This window comes from Nothobranchius furzeri, chromosome 12 (assembly GCF_043380555.1).
Source record: "Nothobranchius furzeri strain GRZ-AD chromosome 12, NfurGRZ-RIMD1, whole genome shotgun sequence".
Taxonomy (NCBI): domain Eukaryota; kingdom Metazoa; phylum Chordata; class Actinopteri; order Cyprinodontiformes; family Nothobranchiidae; genus Nothobranchius; species Nothobranchius furzeri.
In genome coordinates, this window is record NC_091752.1 from 52,887,100 (window position 1) to 52,913,387 (window position 26,288).

At 42.1% G+C, this 26,288-nt stretch overlaps 1 protein-coding gene across 3 annotated transcripts in view; it reads left to right on the forward strand.

Annotated features, from left to right (window-relative positions):
• cacna1ia (calcium voltage-gated channel subunit alpha1 Ia) overlaps nucleotides 1–26,288 on the forward strand; it is a 378,911-nt gene that overhangs the window by 268,243 nt on the left and 84,380 nt on the right. For all 3 annotated transcript variants that reach the window (XM_054750503.2, XM_054750504.2, XM_054750505.2), the window contains exons 11-20: nucleotides 12,510–12,661; nucleotides 13,093–13,278; nucleotides 16,164–16,281; nucleotides 16,376–16,531; nucleotides 16,815–16,905; nucleotides 17,779–17,933; nucleotides 19,150–19,806; nucleotides 20,113–20,213; nucleotides 24,793–24,916; nucleotides 25,098–25,166. In XM_054750503.2, coding sequence (XP_054606478.2) covers nucleotides 12,510–12,661; nucleotides 13,093–13,278; nucleotides 16,164–16,281; nucleotides 16,376–16,531; nucleotides 16,815–16,905; nucleotides 17,779–17,933; nucleotides 19,150–19,806; nucleotides 20,113–20,213; nucleotides 24,793–24,916; nucleotides 25,098–25,166 — 1,809 coding nt within the window. The remainder of the gene's footprint in view (nucleotides 1–12,509; nucleotides 12,662–13,092; nucleotides 13,279–16,163; nucleotides 16,282–16,375; nucleotides 16,532–16,814; nucleotides 16,906–17,778; nucleotides 17,934–19,149; nucleotides 19,807–20,112; nucleotides 20,214–24,792; nucleotides 24,917–25,097; nucleotides 25,167–26,288) is intronic.

Genomic DNA, 26,288 nt, shown 5'->3' on the forward strand with positions numbered 1-26,288 from the left:
ATTATGGCAAAAACAATAATCACGATTATTGTGACTGAAATTGAGATCTCGATTGTTTAGGATGATTTTTCAATTTACGTTGATTTTATTTGTCTTTATTCAGTCATAAAATTGCTCAGGGCACAATCAGGGCAAAAATAAATAAGAAACAAGATGATCACTAAAATAACTCCTGATTCCCAGTATAAAAAGACCAATATACTTATAGCTCATAGTCTATGACCCAAGGGCTATAGACCTTGGTTTAACTCATTTAAGTCTAACCAGTACAGACCCAAATACCAATATCTTGCAAATACTGACAGCAAGAATTATACAGTGGCATTTATAACAAATACATGCAAATTGATGTTCACTAAATTTTGTGTAACATTTATTGAGTCGTGTCAAGGTGCTGTAGGAGCGTGCACTAGCACCGTGTCCTCAGAGAGATTAGTTATTATTTATCAGCGTGAGGAACTTATTTCTACCTTATTTATAAACTATTTATTTACAGGTCCATCAGTTAATGTAATAATTGTCCCAACCACAGCTGCACCCCCACCCCCCCAACCCGGTCTCACAGCAATCAGGGGCAAGCTGCACGTGTGTTTAGCGTGCCGCATGCGCACATTTAGCTGTTTTTAGTGGCTCAGGAGCCCGCAGGTGCGGTGTGTGTCACTCGCTCTGGTTACATCAACAAGGAGCCGGCTCCGAGATCTGTTTCTTTAGCGACTGACACATCACTACATCATTCCCTTTCCTAATGTCCTGAAGAACGGTCCGGAGCACAGGCGGAGTGTTTAGCTAACCTGCAGGAAATGTCAACGACAGTTATCCAGAAAGTAGCTAAGGGTTACCAGAGATGTTTCTGAGGCGTTCGCTAGGTACTTTTAAGATTTAAAAAGTCAAGAAGGGGATCTGAAAAGCTGATGAAAATAGCGTCAAAGTCGCCAAGTTGGCAACACTGTGGAGGAGCGCTTCATTTGCAACTCAGGGCAGCGCAAGCGGGAGGAGCAAATAATCGGCTTGTTTTGTTTTTATAATCGTTCAAAACTCAGGTCGTAATTGTGATTAAAATTCGATTAATTGAGCAGCCCTACCACAACAGCATGATGCTTCACCCTCTATCTTCACCATGGAGACTTTTCTGGACAAGTGATGAGCAGTGCCACACTTACCTTACAATTTATGCCAAAATGTTCTATCTTGGTCTCATCAGACCATCAGATAAGAAAATCTTATTTCTCCCAGTCTCGGGGTTCTTCAGGTGTCTTTAAGCAAGCCCAATGCGAGCTTTCATGTGTCTTGCACTTAAGAGCAAGGGCGTCAGTTTGTTGTCAGAATTGCTGGGGACGATAACCATTCACTTGAGTGGGGCTTAAAATTGCTGGGGACAATAAAGTAGGCTAGCACAGGGGTCGGCAACCTGCGGCTCTGTAGCCGCATGCGGCTCCTCCATCCATCTGATGCAGCTCTCTGTGCTTATAAAATAATGAATGGATATTTAAATAAAATGCTTTATATTTTACTGCATTAATTTTACATCTGTATGCCAATTCTAAATGTAAAGATTGTCTGCGTAAACCTGAACAGGTCCAACCCGGTCTTACTGTGAGACCGGGTTGACGCGTCACGCTTGTGCGTAATCATATGCGCTTCTGAGCTGCTTTCTGACCTTCCCCACCTACAAAGTTTAATTACAACAATCAAACGTGACAGAGCCTGGATTTGTATTTTGAACAGTCTAAACATGTTTTAAAAAGAATCGTATGACAAAAGTGGCACCTGCTCAGTAAAATATTATTGAAGGCAGAGACGGGCTACAGCTTCTGGATCCACTTTATTTAATCGTTTTATTGATTATCTTTTTATGAAAGATAACTTTGACGTACACGAGCGACCAGGCGCGTTGCAAGCTTTTCAAAAGTGTGGGGGATGTTGTCTGTGCCTAAAATAATTATGTTATTCATCTTGTTAGTTTAATTTCCATAATAGCGGAGCAGGTGCGAATTTTAGACGCGTCACGCATGTCTCCGTTTTAAACATGTTTAAACTGTTCAGAATACAAATCCAGGCTCTGTCTCATTAGATTGGTGCAACTAAAGTTTGTACTGAATGAAACTACATTAAACCATGTTGAAAAGAAACTGATCCGATTAAATCGTTTCCCCCTTACAGTCACGGACTACAGTGCAGTGTGCGTGGCTCTGGGGTTAATCAGGTTTAATTGTTTCTCTTTGCAACAATCTTCACAAGAAGGCAAAAGAGTTAAATGACAGGTTACAGATATTTCCATTTGACTGTTTATTTTGACGGATAAACTCAAGGATGTTGGTTGATTTCCTCCCACTGAAGCGGTCTGGAAACCCGGTCTCTCTGAGGGATGTGTCACTTGGAAAAATGTTATTTTTATGAAATTATGAAAGTTTGGCTGAATAGTGCTTGTTCCTGTCTCCAATATGGAGACACATGATGCATCCAGTCGCCTCTTCAGCTCAGAAAGCACCTGTAGAGACATTTGATCACGCACAAAGTTCATGTGGAGCAGAAGCGGTCGGGCCACGGCAGGTGACATGTTCCTAGCCTACATGAAGTGAAATTGTTTAATTGTAACATTAATATGTTACTGGACACGCTGGTCTGGTTGGTTAGACCAGTGTTTGAAGTGGAAAACACACACACACACACACACACACACACACACACACACACACCAATTAAAATAATGCTGATAGCGTGGACTAGAAGCCAGGTGATGGTTTAAGTGTTTGAATGATGATCAGGCTGCTGTAAAATGTAATCTCCATCCACATCCAGACACAATTATCCTCTATTCTTTCTCTAGTTGCTCTGCTCTTGTCTGGGCTGACAGCTGACGGAGCGCGCGGTGCGCCTAGTGGCTGTGATGCACATTTTACGCATTTGGAGAGGTGGGCTGGATGCTTTGCTTTCACTGGAAGATGGTCCACTTAACGCACGGGTGTAGACTACATATTAATGACAAATGAATGAAAATTAAATTGGGAGTTTTTACTTCATATTTTAGAAATAAAAATGACGGGGGAAAACATTCATGACGTCTTTTTAAACGAAATTTTCTAGCGCGACCTGCCTGATTCACTTAAGTCTCTGCTTATTAAGGTCCGTCCAGAATTACCGTGGCCCACCCAAAAATGAAAACCTGGCGCTGCGCCTGTTATAAACCTCTGCAAATTATTGTTCTTCACTTGATCAAACTCAGACTTTGTACAGCTAATGTCAAGATGTAAAATTATGAATTCAGTCGAGCTCTTCCGTCCCTCCCTCTCCTGCTCTCCTTGAACCCGACATCGGCTGTCAGAATAGGGGAGGTGAAGAAGGAGATGAGGCAAACAGAGTGAGTGCGACCTAAAGAAACCAGACTGGAGTGGAGGTGAGCAAAACAGCTGGAAAAGTGTGGGTGTTGCATCCCCCACGGGTGCGACGCCCATGGTACCGGCTGCTGTCACCTGGTTGTGAGCAGCTCTCTGCTGTCTGAGGGTAGGCCCCGCCCACAACGCTGCGCTGCTGTGGCTCCCAGTGTTTTCATTACTGTGGGAAATGGGTAATAATGGCTCTTTGATGGGAACAGGTTGCCGACCCCTGGTATGAGATCTGAGCTGGTAAAACAAAAATCCTCATCAGCAGGATTTTTTGAAAGTGGGGGGGACACAGCTGCCAATCACAAATTTTGCCGGGGACATGTCCCCGGCGTCCCCGGTTAAAATGACGCCTATGCTTAAGAGAGACTTCTGATGGTCCATAAAGCCCTGACTGGTGGAGGGCTGCAATGATGGTTGACTTTCTACAACTTTTTCTCATCTCCTGACTGCATCTCTGGAGCTCAGCCACAATGATCTTTGGGTTCTTCTCTACTTCTCTCACCAAGGCTCTTCTCCCCAGGTAGCTCAGTTTGGCTGGACGGCCTGTTCTAAGAGTTCTGGTCATGCCAAACGTCTTCCATTTAAGGATTATGGAGGCCGCTGTTCTCTTAGGAACCTTTAGTGCAGCAGAGATGGCTTTGTAACCTTGGCCAGATCTGTGCCTTGCCACAATTCTGTCCCTGAGCTCTTCAGGCAGTTCCTTTGACCTCATGGTTCTCATTTGCTCTGACATCCATCATAAACTGTAAGATCTTATATAAACATGTGTGTGACTGTCCTAATCAAGTCCAGTCAGTATAATCAAACACAGCTGGTCTCCAGTGAAGGTGCAGGACCATCTCAAGGATGATCAAAGAAATGGAAAGCACCTGAGTTAAATACATGAGTGTCACAGCAAAGGGTCTGAATACTAAGGACCATGTGATGTTTCAGTTTGTCTTTTTTAATAAATCCGCCAAAGTTTCTAACATTCTGTCAACATGGGGTGTTGTGTGTACATTAATGATGGGAAAATGAGTTAAATTGATTTCAGCAAACGGCTGCAATGTAACATGGGTGAAAAATCGACAGGGTCTGAATATTTTCCGTACCCACTGTAAACATTATTCTCCTCACTCTTTTCTTTTGTTCTGCCTTCATAATGTTCTGAACGCCAGGCCTACTGAGAGTCTATTTGACTTAGTCCTTTATTGATACAGAGAGCTTGTTACTTTTCAGAATGACTGTGCAGAGTGATGATACGCACGCTCCAGATTCAGTTTTTGACCCGTTACATTTGGTTTTATTGCAGCGTGTTTTTTCTATGAGACAGTATTGCTATTTATTTGTGTGATCACTCAGAAAGCTGTGAACCAGCAGAGAGACTGATTGTTTTGGAGCACTGCAGTCAATTAGATTGGCATACAGTACCACAGTGTCAACAGAGTGTGTTGGCGTGATCGCTTCCTGCTCCCCTCTCACTCCAGCAAAATTCACATGAAAGAAATATAATGGCAGATGAAATTCTCACAGATGAGCGTGGGAGTGGAGCATGAGTGCCACGCGTTTTCCTTTCAGAGGTATAAACATTTAGCCTAGCAGCAGAGAAAACAGAACTGGCTCTTTAACACTGGCCAGGCGCCTCCGAAGCAGGCGAGGCAGGTGTCTGCGAGCGAGAGTGGGACACGCCTGCCAAGAATTCACGTTCAAGCAGAATTCTTTTTGTCCAATCAGTGCGAGCCCAAAGTCTTTTTTTTTTTTTGCTGCGATAATGCACCAACAGAAACACATGCAGGCAAAGCCTCACAAGCTGTTACATAAGACAGCTCATTTCCCTCCCTCAGAATACGCCATTCTTTCTCATTTTATTTCTGTCTCACTTTCTCTATTTTCTCCATTAAACCCCTTTGTGCACCATTCCTTTGCAATTCCCCCACTCATCCCTTTGTTCCTCATTGTCTTCCTTCCTGCTATCCTTCCTTCCTTACCCCAAGAGGCTCATCTACTCTCTGAATCTGTTTTTACATCCCACAGTTTAACACCCCCCTCCACACCCGCCTCCCCATTTCTCCCTCTGTCATCCACCCAGTCACTCTCTGACAGTGTACAGAGTAGTTGCTTTCTCTTCCTCTCATCTCCGAAGACTAAAAATAAACGAGTGGAAGGTGGGGGAGAGATCGGCGGTGCAATGGCAGTTACACAGCAGTTTTCTTACCACCGTTTTGGCTGCTTGCATATCAAAATATGTTTGTATGCAGAAACACACATTGGATTTTGTGGGCACACACTATTTTAGTTTATTTGGGCTTTCTACCTTTAATGTTTCCACAAAAAGAGAAAAAAATACTGAAAATGTGTGAAATATTAAATTAAAAGAAACTGAGAATGCCAAAAATCCCAGTCAGTTCAACAGGAATGAAGAATATAACATTTAAAGTTGTAATTTACATTAATTTTCTTGTGTATTTTTACTCATATCAATATAAAAAATAATCATCTTTTTATTATTTGACTTAATAATCTGAGTAGTTGATTATTGTATGTGCCTGGAACTTTCACAGAACTATTTTTCTAATTGTTCATGTTTTTTTTTTCTAAATTCACACGATTTTAAACTGTAGAAAACACATAATGATATGAATTTAATAAGTTATAAAAACCCAATGGTCAAAATCATATTTATGAAGTTGTTTGCACTAAATCCCTCTCACGTATAAGCAGTTTTTATTTCAACATTTCCAGTACCTCCCATAATGAGCCATTATGTTAAACCATGCCCACCCCTCCCCCGCTCAGGCTACTATAAGATGAGAAGCTCTAATATCTGGGAGGAGCTCAGAGTAGAATCATTGCTCCTCCAGGAGCAGCTCTCTCATACACTTGCCACTATAAAATATTCCCCCATTTGTGACATCACAAACTGGAATTTGTTTTAACAGCTTGTTGTAATTCCTAAACACAAACACGGACTGAAAATGGATGGAAAGATTTTTGATTTCACATTTTCACAAATTGATGCAAAAGGTGAGTTTTGTGTAATATGTCCCCTTTAATTATGAACAAACATTTTTTAATTTGATATGACCAAAACGTGCAAATTCTATTTACAAAATAGTGTTTTTAAGATTGCCACATCACCTTGTAGGGTTGTCACATGTCATGTCAATACATAAAGTTGTCTTCGGCAGTGAAATCTGATGTAAATATTCTAAGCATAGAGGACATAAATGCTGATCATATCACCCTAACCCTAATCCAAACTCCCCTTGGATAGATATACCAACGGGGGATCTGCAACACGACGGCTTTTATCTATTAACTTTTGTAATGCCAGACTTCTAATATATGAAACTTTAATCCTCTCCCGCAGTAACAAACATTTCCTGTCTGGCTGGCAATGAATCTTGGGAAAGGACATGAAGGATGCACCAGATACGTCCTTCAAATCTGGAGAAAAGCCTTGTCGCTTCACTGTATCATAATGCACCCTTAGAAGGGTGCACACTCTGAATTTGGACTTACCTCCTGTCTCGCATTAATTCAACATTAGCTGAATAATTTAATGATTGAGTAGGCTGGACGATAATTCAATTGTTCAATATCTGTCAATAGACCTGTGGGTCGATAAAACTTCAATAAAAAAGTTTCCTATTTTCAATATAACATTTTTTCATTATAACCTATCAGGTAGCAGCATACTAGACTCACTACTTACTCCTAATCAATCAAAACCGCAGACTCGGCACGCTACATCACCAGGCCCTCCTCTCTCAAACCAAAACAGAGCATGAGGCAGCAAGATGTCTCAGCGAGAAGAGGCAGAGAAAGAATAAAAATGCCAAAAATAAAATGGCCAGGGCTGCACGTACAAAAGCACGTAAACATTTTTTTTGTTGATATACTATTTTTTTATGTCATCCAGCCCAAGTTTGAGCACAAGATTCATTCAAATTGTAGGAGACGTGTGTCAGCCCTAAGGCTTCGCATAAAGAAAAACGATTTAGAAATTTCAGTTTAGACTTTTTCATTTTTATCCTAAAAAATTAGTAATTTACAGGTTTAAACTATAAAAAATATGTTAAAAAAACACTACAAGCCATTATTACCATCCCACAGAAGCCCTCCGGAGAAGCTCTGAGCTATCCCTTTAGCAGAATTCATAACCTCTGCTGGATGTAGTCTACAGCGGCTCATTAAAGAAATGAACTCACGAGTCTCTGACATCGACTTCTTCTCAATAGTGCGATGATTTATGAAGTTTCTCCTAGACTGCATCTCACCAGGTTGTTCATTCATATCAAAGCAACATGATGCTGACTGAGTGTTTGCGTGGAAGAACGAGAGGACCAAACCTCTGTTGGACATAAAAACTTTGGGGAGATTAGAAAGTTTACGGGAGAGGACGGTGGGGGAATAACCATGGAACGACGGGTAATGGTCGAGAAGACAGAACGAATAATGCTAGATGAGGGAGTGATGATGGCGTTTTGTCAGAGTTACACTCAGATAGCCAGAGTTGTGACAGGTTTGTCAATAACAAAACATCACTCGTCCTTTGTCAGAGCTTTAGGACGTGTTCTAGATCTGTTTTTAATTTCCTGCTTCTTATTGTAGGATTAAAACCAGTTCTTAGATTAACAGATAACTTTTGTCTCCAGCCCCCCCCCCCCCCCCAACCCTCCCACGCCCCCCTTCTAACATTGCCCACTGTCTTCTCATCTCTTCTTCTCCTGTTGTTCCTCTGATTGACATGACGGTATTGACTGGGATGAGATGGGTCAGCCTGATAATGAGACTCGGAAAAAGACGGAGAGGAAAGAAAAGGCGGGTTGGAGAACTGAGGGAAATGGAGATAGATTGGAAGCAGAAGCGGATTAGAGGAGGGGAGGGGGCTGGAAATGTTGTTTTCTCTGACATGGTTCACTAACTTTGGCAGCGCATGCTGGCTATTTTTCTCTTGGCTTTGAAATGGAAACCAACAGGAGGAAAAGTGGGGTATCAGTGAAAGCATCTGATCCATCCATCCATCCATCCATCCGTCTGTCCATCCATCCATCCATCCATCCATATTCATCTGCTTATCCAGAGTCGGGTCGCGGGGGCAGTAGCCTACGGCGAGAGGCCCAGACTTCCCTCTCCCCAGCCACTTGGGCCAGCTCCTCCGGGGGAGTCCCAAGGCGTTCCCTGGCCAAGTGAGAGACATAGTCCCTCCACCGTGTCCTGGGTCTTCCTTTTAGGTCTCCTCCCGGTTGGACGTGCCCAGAAAACCTCACCAGGGAGGTGTTCAAGAGGCATCCTGACCAGATGCCCGAGCCACCTCAACTGGCTCCTCTCGATGTGGAGGAGCAGCGGGTCTACTCCGAGCCCCTCTCGAATGACCGAGCTTCTCACCCTATCTCTAAGGGAGAGCCCAGCCACTCTTCGGAGGAAACTCATTTTGTCCGCTTGTATCCGCGATCTCGTTCTTTCGGTCACTACCCAAAGCTCATGACCATAGGTGAGGTTAGGAATGTAGATCGACCGGTAAATCGAGAGCTTCGCCTTCTGAGTCAGCTCTCTCTTCACCACGACAGACCGGTACAAAGCCTGCATCACTGCAGATGCAGCACCGATCCGCCTGTCGATCTCCCGTTCCAGTTTTCCCTCACTCGTGAACAAGACCCCAAGATACTCAAACTCCTCCTCTTGGAGCAGGACCTCATCCCTGACCCGGAGAAGGCATTCTACCCTTTTCCGAATCCATATTGTGCAAACACAACATTCATACAGAAAGCACACTTGAATAAAGCCTGTCTTATCATGCAGAGGCACATACGAATAGACCTAAACCCAGAAGTGACTTGTGAGTGTGCGTTTCTGTTTTATGCACTCTGCTGCTTCTATATGTATGCAGTTTGAAGCCAAGTGCCAGATAGCAGCTCTTCTGTTCTCCTCATGTTTCATATGCAACACAGATGAAACGCACTCTCCGAGCTCATTTCCTTTCATTCCTGCTGATGTGTTTCATATCATAACATGTGCTAGAAAACATTTTTCTACCCCACCCCTCTCTCTTCTGTTCTTCTCCTTTGATTGTTGTGAAAATATCCTTCATTTGCTTTTCCAGGTGGAGACGGATTCTCATCCACTAATTGGCAGTTTGAGTGGCAGAGTGTTTTCAGCTCAGAGATGGGATGCATCACAATTGTCTGTTTTATTTTTATTGATTTTTTTATCCTCTGTGGTTTCTGCAACGTTTGCAGCAGATCTATTTGTAAGACATTTAACCCTCATTGTGTTGTTTTCACAGTCAGTTTTAACCTGGAGTTCTTTGAGTTCAGACATTCGTCAAAGAGAGGTTTGGATCATTTTGCTGTGTAAATCTTTAAAACAATGACCAAATTATGATTATTGAGGAACTGATGGCTGGTACCAGTGAAGCTTGAACTGGCATCAGTTGGTCTCATTGTAAAATTGTTTCAGCAGAAAGAAACATGGCTAACCCCTCGTTTTTACAGCATGTGGAACGCAAGGCCGGATTAACCATATGGGCAACTGGGCAATTGCCCAGGGCCCACGAACTCTAAAGGGCCCAGGGCAGCAAGGGCACGAGCAAAATACTGTATCTGTAATCTCCCGCTTTATATTAAACTAGGGTGACCGTACGTCCTGTTTTCCCTGGACATGTCCACTTTTCACTCTCTGTCCGGGCGTCCGGACTGGGGGTTCTTGTATTGATGAAAATGTCCGGCTTTTCATCCAGGAGCAGGGATCGATTTATGGGGGAGCTGTATATCCTACACATCCAGGGGAGCCGGAAAAAAGTTTTATTACATCATTCATGGACTCTTCTGAGCAGAGAGCACATATAGCGCTAATTGTTGTTGCGCAGCGCTCCAGGCTGCTGCTTCCAGCGCACGGCCCATTCTCAAAGTGGCGCAACCAAAAAACTATAATTAGCACACAATCGTTCATGTCCGCACATGTTCTCTATTTTCTGTCTTGTTTACGCCTGAAGCGCTCTGCTACTGCGGAGCTCATCACCTGTGCTGCGGTGATTTCACCTCACTGACGCAGCATCGAAACGCGCTCTCCGCTTTGCGGTCAGGAGATCCCTTTGATCTGCTCAAAAGTAACTTGTGAGGTGAAAAAGTAAGAATCCAGGCAGCAGTTTTTCTGGAGAGTTTAGAGGAGATGCAGGAAGATGAGAGACAGACAGGACAGGAAATAGTTAAATAAAAACAAGAAAACAAAACAAAGTGTTGAAAAGTAAAATGTAGGTAGATTTATCTCCACTACACGTTTTTACCTGTATAAAACAATAAGTTATACACATGTCATATTTATACATCTGATACAATTCAAAACTCAGTCACACACCCAGGGCCGTTTCAAGACATTTTGGGGGCCAAGGCAAAATGACCCCCCACCCCCCTCCCCAGAAGCATCTGTGTAATCCATACCCTCTCCAGGAGTGTTAGTTATACAGTGTTTATAAAAGCTCCTCAGACATCGCTGACATGTTCTAATATTATCAGATGAAAAACTAAATTATCAGACACGCTGTCTCATCTGCTTCTTTTATAAACTTGCAAAAAGTAACAAAACCATTTGAAAGCCACTATTTGTGGATTATCTGAAAGTTTCCATGGAGTCTGTGACAAATTATTTTTTCAGTGGCCCTATCGTCTAATCTCACAGCTGAAACAAGCATCCTTAATAATCTGTGCACAGAAAGTTTACCGATGCTGTAGTAAAACAAAAGGTATAATTATTTATTATTAATAAAACCTTGTTGCAGCACTAAAGCAGAAAAATGAGATTTTGCAATAAATATGCTAAATATTTACATATGAATTGTTTTAGAGCCCTTTTATTGGCAGAATCTGATATTAATTTTAGTTCTTACAAAAAAATGGGTCCCAACGTGGTTTGTGTGGCTTTACCATAGTGTGACGTCATAGGCACAGATCCCCTGTCCTCTTTTTGGAAATGGAAATATGATCACCCTATATTCAACAAACTGTCCACCCGGGCTTTTGCGCTGCACAGAGACGCTTCGCTGCCTATGACTTTGAACATCAGTTGAGAGCAGTTGAGAGTCAGTCTCATGCAGACTGACCAATGAAGAGAGGGCCTCAAGTTAAGACCCTCTCCTCATTGGTCAGTCCACACGAGGTGGGTCAAAGGTTACCCTGAGCGGGTTACGTGATGTCAGGCATTTAAGTATTGAGTATATTTACTGCATATTACAGTAAAATATTCTGTATGTGACCACATTATGGTGATCCTTGGGTCGTGATGATGGGGCCCTTGAATATTGTTGCCCAGGGCACAACAAAGTGTTAATCTGGCCCTGGTGGAACGGGTTTGGTCCAGAATGCATACGGCTTTCACAAAGACCAAAAAACACAGAGACCAATCAGAGCATTCTCGCCAGCTGCTGTGCGCTGTGGCTCCATATCTGGAGCTCCAGGCTGTTTCCACAAGGATCCTATCGTTTCTGAATACCAGAAGCAGATTTTCGCAAAGTTAAAGAAATTAGATGAACCAGACGAGAAGCCAGATGTGTGTCAGCAAGGTGTAATCTGTATATTTCAAAATAAAGCCTGTGTTTTTTTTTTTTTTTTACCGGCCTATAAAATCAATGTATGATATATCTTTAAATGTATTGTGTTTAATTTCTAGTTACTTAGAGCTCCTGCGGGGGCAAACTATGTTCAGTAAATGAACTGCAGTCGGTGTGAATGGCAGTCAGTCCAGAAGCTGTACAGCAACCAGCCCTGTCCGTTCAGCGCTCGGTGTAAATTAAACGTTATTCAGGAACTCCTGAGTCATCTGTACAAAGCTGTCATGTTGTGATGACCTGGATAGGTAATAGTTGTTTCTGTGAAACATCACATCGAGCGGCATGTATGATTTAAACCAAGGATGGAATCTTTTAGTTTGCTTTGGGAAATGTTATAATTAAATTATTCAATCAACTTTTTCATCCCCACTGGTAAATAATCACCTGATTCCATGTAGTAAACGCGCACATCTGCAGCAATAGCTGTAAGTTTTGACCTTGTTCTGGAATCACAGCTGTTAATAAATGACCAAAGTTACTCTAAAGGACCAAACTAATAATTGCCTTTTCTGATTCCTGTCTCCTGTTTCCCCACCAAGCCTGAGGAGCTGACCAATGTTCTGGAGATCTGTAACATCGTCTTCACCAGCATGTTCACCCTGGAGATGATACTTAAGCTCACCGCTTTTGGCTTCTTTGAATATCTGAGGAACCCCTACAACATCTTTGATGGAATCATTGTCATCATCAGGTTTTTTTTTTTTTACTTGACTTTTATTACTTTAAATTTCTGCTGTTGCTATTTATTTTGCTATTGTCCCGGTTGGTTACGTAACACCAATACCCATCATTTGTTTTCGTCAGTCACAAAGAACATTTATTATTTTTATAACTTTCTTCTTCTCTATAAAACCTAAAATGTTTTCCAAACAGCAGTCTTCCTAGAACCAATAATGTTACTCTTACCAGCTAACAGAAGTTAAAATAATATAAAATAGTTCGTCCTAAAATGATTTTGGAGATATTTTAAATGTTGACTGTGTGTAGGACTAATATCTATGTGGAATAATGAGGAATTATATTATTTCCACCAGTTATCACCACCAAGTTTAACAATTTCACCACATCCTCCATTATGTCTCTGTGTGCATGTAACTACCCGTTGGATAACCCACAACCCAGTGTGTGTGAGATCATCGGCCAGGCAGATGGCGGTCTGTCAGTGCTCAGGACGTTCAGGCTGTTGAGGGTCATTAAGCTGGTGAGGTTCATGCCTGCACTGAGACGGCAGCTTGTGGTGCTGATGAAGACCATGGACAACGTGGCCACCTTCTGCATGCTGCTTATGCTCTTTATCTTCATATTCAGGTAACGCCATGTTCCCAGGTAGCATACAGTAGAGAGAAAATCCATTAACATGGTACAGAGATAGGATGAAATTAAATACAGAGAACAGGACGAGTTTATGTGTGTCTTTGTTGTTTTATCTGGAGATAAATGGTTTTTGTCATTAAACATTTAGTTAAACTGGAACTGGTTACCGTTAGTTTACCGTTGTGCATTAAGCTCTAATTAATACTTTGATCTCTGAGCGTATTTTCTAGAATTACCCCGACTCACACGTTTACCCCTCATCCTGGCCTTTCATTCAAAGTCACAAAGAGGAAGGCTTAAAACTACAGATGCTCGATGTTATCAGTCTACCATTAATATCGGCTGAAATTGGCATTAAAATTCAATATCAGAAATTATTGGAACCAGTTTTCAGACTTTTACAGTTGTTCATATTTTGTCTCAGACGGTTGCATCTCCGTGAGATACTGGCTTAAAGTGAACATTATAGTAATTTTGATATTAAGCTGTTATGTTTTTGTGTTTTTTTTAATAAATTTATGCCATCATTCAACTAAATTCTACAAAGCTTTTGGTGCCAGAAAAAGTCATTCTGAAAAAATGACATTTGTGAGCATAACATTAACTCATTCGCTGCCAGCCGTTTCCTGATCGGTAAAGCCCTTCGCTGCCAGCATTTCTCACCATTTTTACTGTTTTTTTTAAGAGCCACAGAACGTTGCGTGCTAGGATGATGTCGACGCCAAAACAACCAAAACAAAGAGTAGACTCAGCTCTTACATCAAGAAGAATCCGTGCTTTTTGAGTGTTTTTCCGGTTCGCACCTCACTTTTTTTACAGCAGCGGCCCAAAACGATCTCCCAACACATGGCTTTTCTGCTTCCTGATCACGTGACGTGTGATGTATATGGATGAAGATCGGCTTTAGATCTGAGATGTTTGTCCTCCCGGTGTAGGGGCTCGTTCCGATGCCCACACAGTGAAAAAATGCGAGTGATCATTTTAGTCGTCAATGGCAGTGAATTAGTTAAATGGGATATTAAGTGAAATGTATCCTGTTGTCATATTTTCCAGAGTTAGATCGGTGGGAAAAAGCATTTTATAACCAGCCCAGTCATTCTCCTAATCTGGCAGTATTCTGTTAGAGTTAGCTTAGCATAAACAATGTAAGTGAATGGTAACAGCTAGCATTTCATTTGGAAAAAATACTAAAAAAAATCACTCCGTATTGATCCTAATTTTACTTGGTGACCTAAATAATCATTGTGACTGCAATTGGACATAAAACGAAACATGAAGAAATGACAGGAACTGATTTAGATGTAGGATGATATTGCTACAAAACATGGATGTAAGCTACTGCTACAAGGCTCTAAAGATACCTGCTACTGTGATTCCCTCAAAAGTCATGTAAAATTCATGCCTTTCATGTGCTCTGCCATTTTTAGTGCAACTCACTACATTGTTCTTTCAAAAAACTGGCAAAGGATAAAATAAGCTCTTTTTGACCTTTGTATGATGAAGAATCACAAAAAATGAAAACACAGAACGGACATCACAAAGATGCACCAAGCATAATACATAGTCTTTATGTTGGGGTGAGTTAGAGTTGTCTCAATAGACTTTAGTTAGTCCAAAAAGCTGTGGCTCGTTTGCTTACTGGCTCTCGCAGGCATGAGCATGTCACCCCGGTGTTGGATTCTCTGCACTGGATTCCAGTTGCTTTTAGAGTTTATTTTAAAATACGGGTGTTGGCGTACACATTGTTGAATGGACTGGCTCCTTCCTATCTATCGGACAAGCTCGTGCCGTATGAGCCAAATCACCAGTTGAAGAAGAAGAAAAGATATTTTCTCTAGTGCCTCTCAAGATAAAAATCACGAGTCGCTTCACAAAAACAAAAATTAAAAATATAAAAAATTATTTTGAAAATGATTAAAAATATGTTTCAAATTAGAAAAATAGACTATTGTGATTAAAAAATGTAAAGAGAGAGAGAGAGAGAGTTCATAGGAAAGAGGGAAATCAGTGAATCCTGAAGAAGGTGGTAGGTGGGGAGAGCAGAATAAGGAGAGAGTGGTGAAGAAGGTCATACAAAAGCCAGCTTGAACAAGTGAGTCTTCAGCTGCTTTTTAAAGGAGACCACTGAGTGTCGGCTGACCGGCAGCAGTTGGTGGTTCCAAGAACGAGGCTAAAGCTAAGAGGAGATAGGTCCTTTTCCACTGCCGCGCCTGGACTTTGGAACCAGCTTCCAGGCAATATTAGACAGGCATCTTCTCTGGTCGTTTTTAAGTCGCTCCTCAAGAGTCACCGTTATTCCCTGGCTTTTAACACTGACTGATTATTCGTATCCATTCCTGCCTTTAAGCAGTGTTATGTTTTATTTATTTTACAATGGTTTTGTATGTTTGAATATAATATCCATGTTTTACAGTTTTTAATTATGTCGGTGTGTTTTCATCTGTGTGAAGCACTTTGGTCAACAGTGTATAAAGTGATAGACAAATAAAGGCGGATTGCATTGGATTGGATTAGCCTGATAGTCACCCATTTGTGTATATGGAAGTAGGTGTCTTTTTGAATTTGAATTATTGAAATGCTAGCTTGTTACCATTCACTCGCATTGTTTATGCTAAGCTAAAGCTAACCAAATTCTGCCAGATTAGGGAATGACTGGGCTGGCTACAGGGTGCTTTTTCCCATTCATCTAACTTTCGGGAATATTGGCAACAGATTGAATTTCACTAAGCGGTGAAATATCCCTTTAATGCTTGCAGTAAAAATGCTTTATTAATCCAAAATGTAAACTTTTTGGGATATTACTTACAGTCTGAAAACAATCGCTGGTTGTTTTTATGTGATTTCAGCTGTGATTACTGAACATGTTTACGGTTTTTCAGTATCCTGGGAATGCACATATTTGGCTGTAAGTTCAGTTTGAAGACTGAGGCAGGAGACACAGTTCCCGACAGAAAGAACTTTGACTCCTTGCTTTGGGCAATCGTCACAGTCTTTCAGGTAACGACATAAACCCACTTTAGGGATATGCTGAAGATGTTGCCTTTCTGTTAAACCAACAAACAAAATGTTCTCCACTCTGTGCGGGTCGTAGATTCTCACTCAGGAGGACTGGAACATGGTTCTGTACAATGGCATGGCGTCCACCTCTCCCTTCGCTGCTCTCTACTTTGTGGCCCTCATGACGTTTGGAAACTATGTGCTCTTCAACTTACTGGTTGCCATCCTGGTTGAAGGTTTCCAAGCTGAGGTGTGCACTGAAAATGTGTCAAGAAGATGTCCACCTTTTCCTGCAATGTGCTCTTTTATTTTTATTCTCTGTGCATGGACGTGTTTTAGAGGAGTGTGTGTAAACCAGGTGGCACTGGTCCTCCAGATAATTCTGTAATAAGAGGAGGAAAAGAGTGGCAGTTCCTGCTTAAGTTATCTTGTAATTGCTCACTTTTTTCCTTCTCTGACTCTTTTTAATTTGTCCTGATGCCACCGTCTCTCACTCTCACCCATTTCGTTTTCTCTTGCTGTCACTCAAACAGGGTGATGCAAACCGCTCTTACTCGGACGATGACAGGTCTTCTTGTAATTTTGACGAGAATGATAAGCAGAAGGACCCCCTGCACCTCTCAGGTATAAAAGCTTTGCAGGATTTTTGCTGCAGAATAAAGACTGCCACTTTTCAACGACGTACTCTAAATACTTCAGAATATCAAATATATCATTTCACTACAAAAGACAGTATTTTGCATAAATCTCTAAACCAACCAGACCGAGCAATTTAGTATGTTCATGTTCCTATTTGCCTCCATTTCTGCGTTATTTTAATCAGAACATTTTAATCTGTCATTTTCCATCTAAAGCTTCAGAGGAACAAACATTTTCACAGCTAATCTTATTAAGCTCTTTTTACCAAGCTGTACTATGAGCCCAACAAACTTTATGTAATTCATGTTGTGTGTAACTTTCTCATCTGCTGTGGTGGCAGAATTAAACACTCAGAATCAGCCCAACTTCTGCAGCACGGAGCAGCGTTCAGCCACTCACCAGGGAGGTGTCTGATGAGGTCTGATCACTGTTCTCCTCAGCTCAAAATGCATCTTTTAAATGTCACTGTGCACAAAAGAAAAGCACAATTGGAACGTTAATGTTCATAAACTATGGTATATGTTCAAGAATGGGTAAACCACGGGCAGATATCCCCCTGTTTTGCTATTATGAGTTTCTCTTTGCCTTCAGAAAGGCAATTTATTGTAAATTAAACCTTCCTCTGGCCCTTGGAAGTGGCTGTAACATTGTTTTAGGACATTTATTGTGTACAGTGATGGAGAGACTTCCATTTTCACTCCAGCAGCAGAGGAAACACAAACAAAGGGAGGCAAGGGGCTTATTTAATAATCTATCTTTCTTGCTTTGACAGCTTCTTTCCACTTTCTACTCACCGTCTCTAAACACAATCATTGTTTTTCTTTCTTTGCCTCCCCACCTTTTTTCCTTCTCCTGCAGACCCAAAGATTTGTACCCTGACCCCTAATGGGCACCTGGACCCATCCATGTTACCCGCTGGTCTGTTTCCTGGGGAGAAGTTGACCTTTTCGCTTGGCTCCAGGAAGAATAGCGTTATTTCTCTTGGCAGGGCTGATTTGGACAGGAGAGCTGTGGTAAGTAAAAAGGATTGTAAAGATAATTACTAACTACATTAGCTTTGGTGCATTTAAAAGTGAAATAATGAGATGTTTACGTATTTGGCCGAAGCTTAGTGACTAAGAAAGCAATTGTTTTAATTGGAATTGCAAGCATTTTCACAGGTCCAATTTTTTCAAGACAGAGGCCAAAATCTGAAAGTTAAAAGTCCTCACAGGCCACAAAAAAATTCATATTTTAACTGTATGCTCAATAATGTCTAAGTTAGACAGTAAAACTCTGGACATTAAAATGTAAAATCAAGTTTAAAGTAACACTAAACAGCTTCCTAATTTGTTATCCTACTGGTTGAAAGCGGAACTACAACTGCCGTAAACAACTGTGCTGCAAGCTGCTGCAGCTAGCGCTAAAAATGAGCTAATGGTAACACAACTAACTAATCCTAAAATAAACCACAAAGTGAGAAGATCCACACTGTTTGGCAAAAAAATAGTATTACTTACAAGTCCAGTAGCAACAAAGCCAGGTCACCATCAGTCCATGATTTTATAGCCTCCTTTAGCTTCCTCAAACTAATGGAGGTTGTGCCAATGTTCACTCTGTTTTAGCTCTTTGCTTAATCTCCAAAGACATTACCCTAATTACCCTTACTTCCAGGCTCTGCCATGATGCCAAAAAAAGCTAAATTCTTCTTTTTCTTCTTCTTGTGCTTTTAATTGATAGTCGGCAAAATGAAAAAGCTAACTGCAAGCCATGTTTCTACCTACACAGTCACTAGAACCCACTAATAGCCTAAAGTTTTAAAAACTAGTGTTACTTTAAACAGACTGCCTGATTGATAAAATTCCACCACTCTAGAAATCAACCTGGGGCCGCACAAAGTCAGTCAGAAGGCCACAAACGGCCCCCCGGCCGCACTTTGATCATGCCTGATTTAGACCTGTCTCACATTCTTTTGACACATCAGTGTTATTCATACTTCCGCTATTGGCTAAGAGGTACACTATGATGTTAGCTGGTACATTATGATGTCACAATGTCGTGAGTGTGTGTGCTTGTTAGCAGCTCTGCCCTCTCGTTCTGCTAGGCAACAGCATTTGTTGCATTTTTCAAACACGAAGTGGGAACTGAGTAAGAATCTGGTAGGGGGTGACTTGCTCTTTAAAAAACACTGTTATTATTTGTAATTGTATGAAATGATTTTCATGAGCATTCAAAGCTTTTGCCTCTCAGTATCCAGGTAGAGGTTATCACAACTGGGGCAGACCGCTCCCTCCCCAGCCTCACCCTTTGTGGACCCGCCGTTCCAGCTGGAGCAGCCTCGGAGGCCGACCCTGCTCCTCTTCGTCTCCCACTGCGAGTCCTGGCTACACTCCCACTTCCACCAGGCCTTTCTACGCCTACGGGCTCGGGGGTTTTGGAGGGGTGGTTGGAGGAAGCCTTCGTGTCCGTGGTCCTCGTGCCTCCTCGTCACCTCACCATCACCTCTTCCATCACATCCAGCCAGATGAGGAGGAGTCTCTTCTATCTCCTCCAAACTGTCTTCGACTTCCCCATCCGGAGTTCCATGGATGCATAGCCTCACGGAGGGATCGCCGAGCTCTTTCCCTGGAGCTACCTCACGTGCTGCAGGTTCCAGTTGATCCACATCACCCACTCCACCGCAGGAAGAAGAGCCTTTCTGGGGGACTGGTAATCAGCAGCAGTGAGGACTTGGAGAGGGTTCACCAGGACTGTAATGGGAAGACCCCACTGTCACACCTCCCGCTACCTCCAAAACGGCAGCAAACTAGAGGGGAAACCCCAGAGAGCCGCCTGCTTACTGACGTCTTCCCCCAGGTTAACACACGCAGCAAGGACAAGGAGGACCTGGACGATGACATTGACTACGTATGTAGGCATAAGCAAGAGCAACTTGCTCCTGACTACATTTTCAAATTCACTGATGCAGATGAGAGCATCTGTAAACACATTTAGCTACAAACAAACCATTAGCTCTAACGTTGAACACAAACAATAATCCCTCGCTCTCTTGTATAGGATTGTATGTGCTCTACATAAGAAGCATGCTTCCATTGAAAACTCCCATTGTTCTCGTTGCAAACAAGTAAAATGAGGTTAATTAGACGTAGTAGTTGTGAGCGTCTCTGCCAAGATGGACGTTTCGTGATATGTTATGATGTTTACTTGTTGCAGAGTTTGTGCTTTCGCATCCAGAAGATGTTAGAAGTGTACCGACCCGACTGGTGCGAGACAAGAGAGGACTGGTCCATCTTCCTCTTCTCCCCTCGGAACAAGTGAGACATTGTTATTGATTCTTCTACAACAACTACGTTAATGAGGGTCGATTTTCTCGCATCATGTAGTGTCAAGTTTGGGTCGAACTGATTGCTGATGTAAGAAAGTACTTTAATTAGGGAAGCTCCGATCCGATCACGTGATCGGAAATCTGGCCCGATCATGTTTTTGAAAGAATCCGAAATGAGAGAAATAAATCGGATTGAACCTTTTAAAACAAACATGACTTTTTAAATTCATCTTTAGATACAGATCTTCAAATTGAATAAAAATGGCTTAGTTTTAATTTCAATAAGTCCCTCTACATCGGCAATCTTTGTTTCTTGTATGAAAACAACACCGTAACATCACACAATTTACAGCAGGCAAGTACTCAGCTACCGTGTCTCCTCACGAGAGCTGAAGTATCTTCAGCTTGGTGGTATTTTAAACCGGACAGCAAAGGCTGAGCTACAGACACTTGTAATGTATCCAAACTGGGTGTTTAACATGCTGGAAAGGACAGCACCATGATTTGCTGCCTTCAAACAAGCTACATTCACTGTAGGCTTTTCACTTCGGGCATCAACAAAGCAAATCAACGGTCTCTATTAATCCCCAGTTTACCTCTAACAGTCACAGACCACAGTGAAGTCAGACCAAAACGTGGAGCCCGCCGACAGAAGGTTACACTGATAAACAAAGAGAAATTTCCAACAAACTGCAAAACATCTGGGTCTCTAGTTCTGCAGCACTGGAGCTACGCACTGGAGCTACAGGTGTTATGCAGAGAAAAGTGACCCTGCCTGCCGAAGACTCCGCCTGCCTACTCTATCACATGAACACACATTGTTCACAGCTGCATACTGAGGGAGTAAACAACCTGACATAAGAGCAATGCTGCTGCTTTTAAGTATATTCACAATATAAACTTTTATTTAAATCGGTGTACTTTTTAAAAGTGAAAGTGAAACTTAAGACAATTTTGATGTGTTTTCTTCTTATTTTGATGCTTTCTTCACCCCCTGGACTCCCCCCAATTTGGGTTTTATTTCTTATTATGTTAATGCTTTTATGAAAACTATGGGATCGGGACTCGGTATCGGTATTGATCAAAATCAAATGACTCAGAATCGGATCGAGAGCAAAAACTCCCTAGTTTTAATAATGATGATCAAGCAAAAGCAGCTACCCGAACCACCAAGGATCTGTGTGAAATACTAACTGGCCCCATTGTTAATTCATGACTTACCTGTTGTTTCACATTACTTGGAAAGCTGAGTTCAGCTTTCTTAGCCACACCTGATTACATTTAGATGAAAAGCATCGACCTGGCATGAAGTAGCCCCCTCCTAGGACATTTCAAGGATGGAAGAACCCAGAAGAAAGTTAGAAAAAAGTTTGACCTAGCTCACTTAGCTATCAGCTCCGTCCAAATTCAGGGCCATCGTGAGAACTCATCCTACCCGGTTAAACTAGGTTAGGTGTTTTCTTGACTCCTGAACCAGAAAAGAGCAAAATTGAATTTGGGTAGTCTAGCCTTTTGATTTATTTCCACCTCAGCATCTTGTTGCCTATCAACCATGATGGTGCTAAACAGAAGTTAAGTACTTTTCTGGTGTTTTTTGACAAAAATATGTATTCAAAGAACAAAAATGTTCAACAAAGAACCCCCAATAACACAAGCACTGTAGGTTTTTTTTACTTTTTTTACCCACAGATATTATTATATAACATTTAAAACCTTAATTTTGTGCTGCCTTTAATGCCAGCATTACACAAAATAAATAATCTCATGTTCGAAAGAATGCTGGGATAGCCTTTGTCAATGAGGATACATCAGATCTGTCCTCATGATTCGGGGAAAGCAAGGACAATTTTGACACATTTTGAGTACTATTTGGAATTGGGCAGCCTTGTCCCTTTGCTGTGCAGCCCCTGGTTAAAATCAGAGGGGATTCTAAAACCACTGTTGACCAAGAAGAGCATTGTCTGTGTACCTGCCGCCCTCTCAGTCTGCCAGGCAACACCTCCTTTTGGTGCATTCTTCAAACAGGAAGTGTGGGTGGAGTAAGACACTCATTACCAGTTATCACAAGTGTGTGATTGCAGTGTTTACACTCAAGGGTGTTACCGGTTTAGAAAGCAATTACTTTTTCACATCGACCCAGGTTGGTTTGGATGCTGTATTTCCTTTAATAAATGTAATTATCCTTACAAAATTTTGTATTTAGCCAGTAATTTTTTTGGTCTGATATCCAGATTCGTTTGCTGATTTGAAACATTGAACATTTATTTCACACCATTAAAATGATGGATTACCACCTCGTATTTTTAACCTCATCAATAGAATAAACAGTCTGCTAAGCTTCCACAGATGTGTTCCATTAGCTTTATGTTTTTTCTCCCAGAAAATAACATTTTTCAACAAGTTTATTTTCTTTTAGCCAAACAGGCCTCAGGGGGTAAATCTATAATAACCCAATATTCATTAAGTTATGGATTACTTTATAGCGATGACTTCAAACCTGCAAGTAAAGGATAAATTAGACACATCTGAGTGTTTTAATATAAAACATTTAAATGTGTTTTCTCTGTTTCATTTTGGCCATTTTCATTCTTTTCTTTTTCAACCCTTCCAATAAACACACAACTGGAGATATTTAATTGCTTTTTGGCAGCACACACATCACATGCTCAGTTCGCTCTAATGCATATTCACTATCTCTTCTGGATATCCCATCTCTTTGTGCCATCGGCCCTCCCGCTCCCTTTTTTCTTTGTGGATTTGTCTCAAATCCCACTATTCTGCAGTCTCAGTACAGCATTGCACACTGGAGGCTTCTGGGAGGGATGTTAATATAATTTGTTTTGAACTAGATTAACGTAAACAGGAGTAATTTTTTGTCTAACATGTTAATTATTTAAATAGAAACAACAATTAACTTGTGCTGTAGAAACAAACAAACTGCTAGCTCAAGTTAGGCTAAGCTGTGCATTCCCTAAATAAAAATGTACAAGTTGTTGATGCCAATACCATTTAAAAAACATGTTAGTGTCACGAACTCCTCCAGCTGACTGCATTCCATTCATTCCTTTCACCAACGTGGCGACTGACGTCATCACGCCGACACTACTTAAGGAAGTGCCGGCGTTTCATTCATTGCTCAGTCATCGTTCTCACCAGACTTTGTATCGAGTCTCCAGGCTTGCCAGCCCTCAAAACCTTCCAAACTACACCTTCAGGAGATAACCACGCCGGTTATCTCCGTCTCTCCGCGTCTGGGCAACAGAACTCTCAGTCACGCTTCTGATCTGCCAACGAACCTGACAGTTAGTGAGTTTTGCAGTTGTAGACACATATTTCTGAAGGTGAGGAGCTAACAGCAGCTAGCTTATTAATGGTGCTGCCTGTGGAATTTATGCCTGATTTATACTTCTCCATCTGCGTCAGTACAAAGCAATGGCATTATGTGTCGACGCAAGGGCTCTGCGACAGACCCGCAGAAGTTGACGCAGTGTTATGGCCCCCGCGATTGCTCCTGAGATCAGCACGTTGGACAGTGCCTGTGCAAACTGCCACTCTGTTACCTGCTCTCCCGTTCAGCACCTTGGAGAGAGGCATGCTGCTGCTCAGCAGCAGCTGAAACAACTCAGCAACCAGACAGCTTAAGCCTTTAAAAAGCAGAGCCTTTCAGTCATTCAGGGGTGCAGATCTGTGCTGTTGTCCCCTTGACTGTGGCTTGTGTGTGTTCCAAAATAAGTTGTAGTATACCTGTGTTTTTCCTCAGGAGAACTAGTTACAAAGTTGAGGGAAGTGTTGCTGAATTGGTGGACTGGAGTGGCGGTCTCCCTATTTAATAAGGGGGACTGAAGGGTGTGTTCCAACTAAGGGGAGATCACACTCCTGAGCCTCTCTCATCAAATCTATTCAGTGGTTCTGGAGAGGAGGTTCTCTACCGGATAGTTGAACCTCAGATTCAGGAGCAACAACGTGGTTTTCATCCTGGTCATTGAACACTGGACCAGCTCTACACTCTTAGGAGGGTCCTGGAGGGTGCGTGGGAGTTCGCCTAACCAATCTACATGTGTTTTATGGATTTGGAGAGGGCAGATGACCGTGTCCCTCAGGGGATCCTGTTAGGTTACTCTGGGAGTATGGGTTACCCGGCCCGTTAGGTCCCCGTATGACCGGTGTCGGCGCTTGGTCAACATTGCAGTAAGCCAGGCTCATTCCTGGTGAGAGTTGGACTCTGTCAAGGCTGCCCTTTGTCTCCAATTCTGTTCGTTACTTTTATGAACCTGATTTCTAGGTGCAGCCAAGGTGGTGAGGGGATCCGTTTTGGTGGCCTAAGCATCGGGACTCTGGTTTTTGCAAGTGATGTGGTCCTGTTGGCTTCATCGTACCATGATCTCTAACTTTTGCTGAAGCGTTTTGCAGCCGAGTGTGAAGCAGGCAGTAAAACTGTTTTTAATTAACGTAGAAATTCACTTTAATCAATCCAAACATTTCTTTAAGCAGGGTACTCATCTACAGTCATTTTCTTTTGGTTATAAACAATCTTATTGTCTGTTTGAATGCTTCTTCTCTCCTTTCAGGTTCAGACAGATGTGTCAGTCCATCATCGCCCATAAGCTCTTTGACTACATAGTGCTGGTTTTTATCTTTTCCAACTGCATCACAGTGGCTCTGGAGAGACCCAAGATACTACAAGGCAGCTTGGTAAATCCACCTAAAATACTTGTCTCTGTGTGAATTCTCATGTCATAACGGGTTGTCCACAGAGGCTGTATTCAGTTTTATTATCTAAAAGGTGGAGTAAAGAAGGTTTAAAAGACCTGATAGGCTCATTTTGCGTTTATGACACTCAGACGTCTCTCCATTTCCATTCTGTTCTGTACAGGAACGAGTCTTTCTCACCATCTCCAACTACATCTTTACTGCCATATTTGTGGGCGAGATGACTCTCAAGGTAACGTTTTACCACCTGTCTCTTTTTTTACTGCCGACACCGGCCCCACGCCGAGAGGCCTTTTGCCTGTTTTTTTTTTTGTTTGTTTGTTTTTTGTTTTTTACATCTCCACCCATGTTGTCCAGGTTGCTCTTTGCCAGGCTGGTCTTTGCTCCTCAAAGCTCACCCTCCTCCCATCTCTCCATTCCTTCAGTTCTTCTGGAGAATGGGCAATGTTACTAATTAGCAGCTAGCCTTACATAGATGTAGTCCAGCAGTCTCCCAACACTCCATCTCCTTTAAAGGTTTTTTTAAGTCTGCTTTTTCACGGCACCCCTCCTCTCACCAGTCCTTTCCACCATCCTTTTATCTTTTTTTCCCCTCCCGGCTTCCTTCACTGTCTGTTTTCTCTGGGAAAGATTCTGGCGTAAGTGGGCCATCAATTATGCGCTCTGAAAATCAATTATTAACCAGTCACGGACTTGTCGGCCCCCTGGCCGAGCAGCACACGTATCCCCTCGTGTCTGAATCATGTGTATCTCCATAATGTGTGCTGAAGCATTTGTTTGAGTAGCGCTAATTCCTCTGCAGGATTCTGTCTCAGAGTTTAGGGTTGTGTACAAGATGGAGCCGAATAAACAAACGCAGCAAGGGTTGGAGATTTGGTCAGCTCTTTGAAAACATTTTTCATGCAAAGCGTGTCCTTTGTTAAATGTAAGGAGTAGTTTCTGATAGTAAATGTCATGCAGATGCTACAGGAAGCTGTTAATGCTAAATCATATTTACAAAGCTTGAAAAAGATGCTCCATGCTCAGTTTAATTTTAAAATGGTGAAGGATCAGTGCCTGGCATTTTGTCCAGGCACTGATCCTTCACCGTTTTGCAGTACCCCCACCCCCCTGCACCCCAAAGGTCCCTTTAAGCTTTACTGAACACTTGGCAAACAGCTTGAAATGTCAGTGGCGGATTTCTGCCTAAGCAGGCATAATGCTCCCACTGCTGCTTTTCCAAGAAAAATGTCCATCTGTGAACGAGGAAACTACAACTCTTCTGCAGCATGTGTGAGTGTGACATAAAATCTGTGTTGAAAGTGTTGCATCTATGTGCTGCTCATGTTGACATGTGCACACACACACACACACA